Source organism: Lepidochelys olivacea, assembly GCF_965140295.1.
Source record: "Lepidochelys olivacea isolate rLepOli2 genome assembly, chromosome: 5".
Classification (NCBI taxonomy): domain Eukaryota; kingdom Metazoa; phylum Chordata; order Testudines; family Cheloniidae; genus Lepidochelys; species Lepidochelys olivacea.
In genome coordinates this window covers 34,203,976-34,211,499 of record NC_140415.1, presented here as the reverse complement: position 1 = coordinate 34,211,499, position 7,524 = coordinate 34,203,976, and the positions used below count along the sequence as shown (strand labels likewise).

Sequence of the window (7,524 nt, the reverse complement as noted above, 5' to 3'; positions counted from 1 at the left end):
CTCATTACCATAGAGAGAAGGAAAAAAGGGTTATATCTATTCTCATTCAGAAGTGTATACGGATTTACAACTATTTGCTGTCAGTGCACTGGTGACACTGATCAAGAAAATGTATTTAGCAAGCTGGAATTATAAGTGTTGTGGATACGGATTTTCAGTTGAAAGCTGTGTCCTTGAACAACTCCACTTCATCCCAATGACATTTACAATTCCCTTTCCCCTACCACTCTGTATAACAGGGACAAATCTCCCCAAACCCTTTACAACCAGTAATTGAGGTCTGCACACAGGGAAAATTCAATTTTTTTCTGTTGTGTTCACTCATCATTTATTTACAAATACACATTATAACTTTTATATACATTGCACATTTACATGGTAGAAAAGTACAAAACTATATATTTAAATGAATTTATATTTAACTCACCATGTTTGAAAATATAAAATTGCATCAGAAAAAAAAGTATTATGACAAGCAAGAAACTTGAACTGATAAAGCTTTGATACACCTTTTTAGTGACAGTTTAAAAGAACTTTAAAAAGTGGTATTGCAGGACCATCTTAAAGGAACCACCTGATAAAGCATTTATGTAAGTTACAAAAAATAAAAAAGAATAAGAACGTTGTTCTCATTATTGTTCGCCATGTAGTTATTAACAACCTTCATAATTCAATTTCTTTGGGTCCAGAATTCTTATAGTACAGTATAAATGCTCAGCACACTGAGAGCATGTCAGTACATGAAGTGATTAGAAGCAGAGCAAAGTTAAGTGGAAGAGGTGTCCTTAAAGTTGCCTCACTGCACCCAGAAAGTATATTTAAATCAGCGCCTTTTGGTCAGTCAAGATTCCTTGTAAACAAAAACCCGAGGGATCATTTATGTACAGAGGGGCAAGAAGAAAATCCAATAAATAAACATAACAGAAACTGACATGCAAGTTTGTGAAAGTGGAGAGGAGTTAACAGCAGTGAAAAGAAGAGATGAGAGTCATATGGGTAAGCTCTAAGGAATGGACTTTTATAGTTTACAAAAAAAAAAAAGCTTTACTTTACAAGCAAGAGACCTCACAATAAATAACACTGCTCTTCCCGTAACGAATAAATTTCTTCAAAAAACAAGGTGTACAGTCAACCAGACATTTTATGTATAAATTATAAAACATGACACAGTATAAATAAATGTCTACAAGACTCAACTATATGTATACTTTTCTTTCTCCCCAAAATAAATAAGCATACACTTATTTACAGTATGGACATTGATTTCTTGCCCAGTGGCTGTTCCAATAGTGATGGAGGTTTTACCACTCTAGAATGGAAGATATAGGAAAGTTGTAGTCCGGGTCTTCATCTTCCTCTTCTTCCTCGGGGTCTTCATTAATGGCTAGATGGGGGAATACAGGGGAGCTGTTGTTTAAATAAGGACAACAACAGCGCAGAAGCAGCTCAGTGCATGTTTTCAAAGCCCTCTGAACAGCCATAATACAGCGTTGCATTTTACGTGACTTGTAGTGAGATGCTCTTTGGCATCTGCTGTTATGTAATATGGTTTTTTATACATAAGCTATGAAGTCATAATTGCAGAAAGTTCTGAAGAATCAATGGCTCAGGTTTTATTGGCAGATTCCTGAAATCAGATAAAAAGCGCTCTTGTGTTCTAGGTTTAACTGCTTTGTGTCCTTCATTCAGAGTTAGTAGAGGCAACTGCTCTAAGACAGCAGCCCATGTGCTAACAGTAAGCTTGGTTTTTTGGATGGAGTTAGGATATATCCAAGTGTTAATAAAGCAAACAGCGAAGCACACACAAATTAGGAAAAATAGCTAGTATGATGCTCTTAGGGCAACCCCTTGCTGATAACATGACTTTTCCTCAAAAAACAGGTATCTTGAAAGTGTCCAAGCCACAGACCGTTGACTATCTGTTGCAATTTACCAATCACACACATGTGTATAATATATATTATATATATATTTCTAAGGGAAAAATCTTTAAATGAAATTCTCATTTTTAAAGGCATAAGTCTTCATTACCTAGGGATTGCCTTCAGAAGCCTTAAATGTCTGCAAGGTTTAAAATCTCACTTACAGTTGCAAGATCCAGAGTGCTTTACTTCTAAAAGCACACCCATGGAGCAGGCTGCTTCTTTCATGGCACATTCGCTTGGGTAAGTAGTGTTGTCACTGGCACAGACTGCTTCATCTGACTTGCTTTCAGGGCAGAGCTCATCACAGAGGGCACATCGACCTCTGCCAACCTTGAAATCCCACAAACATTTCTTCCCAGCACTGCACTGGATATCTTCACAGGATTTGGCTTCTAAAAATACAAGATACCAGAAATGAGTAAAGCAGAATCTCTCTTCTCATATATCAAGAACTCATAGGAAAATGAATATGAAATTTATGGGTAAAATCCTTCTCACTTTACTCAAGCACATAGTGCATTTGGAAATCAGTGGGGTCTGTGTGTGGGGGGAGGTGGGTGTGGAGGAGCAAAGCAAGCAGAATTTAGCCTCAGGCAGGTGGAATTAAATTTGCATATTGTAAATGACCAGGTCCTGACCTTCTCTGATTGAAATCAATGGGAATCCCCTCTCCCCAGTGTCTTAAATGGGAGGTCTATAATTGGCCAATTAATTAAAGATTTCTAAATTGATTATTTTTCAAGCTAAACCTTATAAAATAGTTGTTTATGTCATTAAAATGTTAATTCACCACATGCTATCACAATGGAACTAGATTTGAGATCTTTAACTTGTAAAGATAATTTTTCAGACATGAAGTTACCTGAAATGTGTATGATAAAAACAAACATATTGTGGTGACAAACATTGTTAAGAATAACAATTAATATAAAATACCAGGTTGTTTTGAGGTTATTTTCTTATCTTAATCCACAACAGCACTCCCCAATCACTACAAGATTTTTTCTAAGAGGGAAAAGTTATCAGATGTATCTGATTGACATTAAATAACATTTGCCAAGACCTCTTGAAGACAAATGTTTCCAAGAAACCAGTTCAGCTGAATGTTGAGATTGTGTTACTCTGTTGTCATATCATAATACATTTGAGGACCTGACTCCAGCTCCCATTGAAAACAGTGTCAAAACTCACACTGATATCAAGGATTGAACCCTCTGTCCCCTCTTGGGGCCCAAAATCTTACAGGTTTCAGAGAAGCAGCCGTGTTAGTCTGTATTCGCAAAAAGAAAAGGAGGACTTGTAGCACCTTAGAGACTAACAAATTTATTTGAGCATATTTGTTAGTCTCTAAGGTGCCACAAGTCCTCCTTTTCTTTTTGAAAATCTTGCAGGTGTCCCTCAAGTAAAATTTCCCCCTTTTCTTTAGTAAAAACTGCAGGACTGCACAACACATTCAGTTCTAGGAAATAATCTGCATCCAGAAACCCTTCTACAAAATTGTGAAACAATTAGTTATGAAGAACTATTCCCCTCCCCCCATAAGCACCCCCAAAGAATGATACCTACTGATACATTTTCCCTCGTAGGCTAATCCAATGGATCTGCCCAGTAGGCAGGTAGCCTTTCTCAGGTGGCAAGCACTAGCATATGTTATTCCATCATTCCCACAGAGATACTGTTCAGGGGAAGTAGGCTCCGGGCAAATCCGATTACATGTCACACAGTAGGCATTATTAGTTTGATCAACCACACACGTGGAACTGCCTGGACATAAAACATCCCTGCAGGTCTCTGAAATAAAGACGGAAACATACAATAATTAATAGGAGATCCAATGCCTCATACAGGGAGTGAACATGTGAAACAATCAAATGACACAATCAAAGTCTTCAGCAGCTTTCCTCATAAAAAGGCCACTGGGGAAAACCTTCACATCTCAGGGAAGCTGGTGTGAACACAGTGTTTCATGGCTGTGGGGGATTCTCAATTCAGCTATGTTCTTGTCGGTTGAACGTGGTTTAGTGTTTGTCCCTCAGTATTTGAAACATCATCTTGTTATTGTGGGAAAGTACGTCAGCTCCTCCTCCCTACATTCAGACACACCCTGTGGTATTCGGGGGACTTGGTTAGATTTGTAAACCTACTTTTGCATTTGCCCTGATATTGGACTTCAAGTTCGGGTTGCTCTTTACATCTGGCTTTGAGGAGAGCACACTCGTTCCTGTAGGTTTTCCCATCTAAGCCACACACAGGACCCTTCCAAGTGACATTAGAGCAATCCGGAGCACAAACACACCGAGGTTTGTTCTTCTTGTTCATTTTACATTTCTTCCCAGGTCCACAGTCCACGTTCTCACACGTTTCTAAAGGGGAGGGGATGGAAAGAAAGAGGCAACATTTTAATACCTCGTCTGCTCATCAGACTTCGGATTAATGGTGTTTACACAAACACCGCGACAAACCCCCAAGGCACAAAGGGAGCCAACAAGTTCCCTCCCCCGGCCCCGTCCAGAAAACAAAATGTGGGGTCCTGAGAGAGATCCACCAAAAAGGAAGATCAAACTGCTGGTTTGCACACACACATCTATTTCACCACGCAGAGGCTAGATCCCTTCCCCTTCTCACTAATACAGTGTCCAAGTCCGGGCATTTACTTTACTGGATGAGCTTTAAAATCCAGATTGGAGAGTGGCATAGGGAAACATTGCTGCCCCTGCTGAGTCCATCCCGGCCACCGCCATCCCCTGCACATACGGGTTCTGAGCACTTTTCAAACACACCTTTGCATGGGATACAGTTTGGGGCACCACCGTTAAAAATCATCCACTTAAAAAGCGTGTTGTCGTTGACGTCTTCTTCAGTCCATGAAGTGGTTAGCCGGCCCGTTTTGCAGCACTCCTCCTTGCTCAGATCAGTCTTATAGAGGACCTGGCAGCGGCCGTTCTTTGCCTGCCTGAGCCAACAATTCCCAGCTGCAAGAGCGAGAGGGAGAGAGAGACCCAGCCATATCAATGTCAGTTACCAGTGACCCAGACACAACACGTGCGGCTTGCATTGACTTTTACTAGACTGTTTACTTTTATTTGTCCCATTTCATAACCTGCAGCTACTCTGGAGCAATAGGCAGCGCAGTTTAAATAACCTGATCGGAACAGGGCAAGGCAGTTTTCGGAGGTATTTATTCCATGTGTAGACCAGGGGGACTTGCATACGCGTGACAGAGGTTTGACAAGGATGTGCATTAAAAACCAGGGGTAAAAGAAAAACACGTTTGCAAATACTTTTTCCCCCTTCCTCAAAAATTCTGTACAACATTGGTTTAGAGCTGCCCAGAGTTTCAATCCAGGCCATTTTACAATCGGCAAGAATTGGTAACATTTGCCTGTTAGCAAAGTCTTTCGAAATCTCGAAAGGTTGCTGCTGCTTCCCTTAAGAAATGACTTTTTCTTTGCTGAAGCAAGTTAGCTGCGATCCAAATAAGGGTGACCAAAGTAAACAAAAGGCCGGGGCACAGAAATAGGAGACCACTAGAGAGTTTACAAACCAAAAGTTATAGGTATCGTCTCTTCCGACACAGTTTCATAGGGAAGTGCACTGCACGTAAATCGGATAGAGATTTGTTTTACTTCTATCTCTGCTGTTGATGGATTCAAGCCAAGAACATTAGTCCAAGCAACTGCCCCTTTTTTAGTTGGAGAGTTTTGGTTGGGATGAGCCTCTCGTGAATAACCAGTGTGACTTCTAATAGCAATTGATTCTAATCCAGCAGGGGCTCGATCCGGTTTCCTTACTCCAATGGGAATTTTCCCGGAGTGAGAAGTGCAGGATCGGCCTCTCAGATCGATATATATGGGGAGACGGTGGAGGGGGAGGATAGCTCTCCCCCCCCAAGCAATAATTGAATAAACAACACCCTTTTGAAAATCAGTTTTCATGGATCAAAAGAACGATAGAAGTCAGTTTTGAGCGCCTTACAGTTGCCTTCACAAGGTTAACCTATGCATCCAGCTCAGCGAAAAAATATTCAGTAAAAACCATCAGTCTAACTCGTTCAGGTTGTTGTCGGAGCGGCAGCAAGAAAAAAAACCTCAGTAATCACCCGTGGAAAAGACAGCTGTTACATTTTCTGTTTTTTTGTTCGCCTGGGACATGTATTTTAAACACATTCTCCAGCTGCAGCAGAATTCACAGCCCAACAAAATTCACTCACAAATGTGTATGTGCGCGGGGACGGGGGGGTGTCCAAATATTGAAAGGATAGCCGGAAAATGACTAATATTAGTGTCTGAAAATGTCATTTGTGATCGTGGAACTCACCATCCCCACCATCCTCGCAGCCAAGCAGTCGAGAGGAAAATCTAAGCTACATTGCAACAAAAACTTTGAGCACCTATTGGGACTAAGCAAGTTGCTGTGTGGGGCTGCTGTTCATTCATGCTGCATAATAATAATAAATAACAATCATCATCATCATCGCTGCTCTGTACTATGCATAGCAGTTTAAGGGGCCGATCAAAAATATCTCTAAATGTCAGCTCCATACATTTGTGCAAAGCGGTCCCATTTATAGTTAACTTGCGGTCCTATTCCTAAAGCTGGTCCCTTGTAGAGAGACGTTCAACAGGAGAAAGCTAAACACAGAGAAAAATATAGAAAATAAAACACATCTACAAATAAACAATCTCATCTTACCCAGTCCTGTGTGATCTTCCATGAAGTGGCACAGAAGCATCAGGAATAAAAGCATGCCCGGGTGGATTCTCTGATTTAACATCCTCAGTATACCAGCGAGTGAAAGAGACAGAAACAATATCAAGTGGAGCAGAGAGAAAGAGAGAGAGAGAGAAAGACAGAGAGCACTAGTCAGTCTGCTTATGATCGCTCTATTGAATGAACGTCAGCCTCTCAAAGCAGTCTCTCTTTAAATCTATAAGGGGGTCTTAGCTGTCTGCGGTGGGCGGTCTCCTAATGTGTGTGTGTGTTCGGGGGTGGGGAGATTTAAAAAGTTCACTGTGAATCAGGTGACATTTTCCACCTTCTGGAAACCCTTTCCAATTATCTGGTTTAGGTGCATATACACATTCTCTCTCTCTCACTGTCTCTCTCACTCTCACACACACACACTCACAGTCTCACATCAAATCTGCAAGAGGGAATCGCTGGAGTTCTTTGCGTAGTAACAGGAAGGAGGGAAAAAACAGAATGGTAACTGGAGCTTAGAGAGAGAGAGAGCAGAACTATCCACTCGTGTCATTAATACCAGGTGGCGCGCACGCAGAGGAGCTAGGGGCTTTAACACAATTTATAGGACTAAAGCAAGAGCCATGTCACTTGACTGGGGACGGAGAGGCGCGATCCTTTCCCCTAGCCCCCCCACAAAGGAACTTGAAAACAAAACTACAACCTGATCAGCATGCGGAAATGTTTTCGCTTCTTGTTAGAAGTTCTGGGGCTCAGCAAAAGGTGATGAAGTCTCTCGGGAGATATGTTGTTGTTGTGGTGGTGGTGGTGGTGGTGTGTGTGTGTGTGTGGGGGTGACATGCCCACTCTATGGTTGTGATTAATAATAAATCTACCCCAACACCTCAAACAGTAGTTA

The 7,524-nt window shown here is 41.2% G+C and overlaps 1 protein-coding gene across 2 annotated transcripts; it reads right to left on the bottom strand.

Annotated features, from left to right (window-relative positions):
• Nucleotides 1-449: 449 nt before the first annotated feature.
• FST (follistatin) lies at nucleotides 450-7,100 on the bottom strand. 2 transcript variants are annotated; one of them, XM_084629510.1, is made up of 6 exons: nucleotides 6,618-7,100; nucleotides 4,706-4,897; nucleotides 4,070-4,288; nucleotides 3,492-3,716; nucleotides 2,087-2,317; nucleotides 450-1,627 (listed from the first exon to the last, which is right to left on the bottom strand). In XM_084629510.1, coding segments are annotated over exons 1-6 (951 nt in total). In that variant the 5' UTR covers nucleotides 6,700-7,100; the 3' UTR covers nucleotides 450-1,625. The 2 variants fall into 2 exon arrangements, with proteins under 2 accessions (XP_084485636.1, XP_084485635.1); XM_084629509.1 differs by having other exon boundaries at nucleotides 454-1,384; nucleotides 6,618-7,099.
• Between the last annotated feature and the right edge of the window lie 424 nt (nucleotides 7,101-7,524).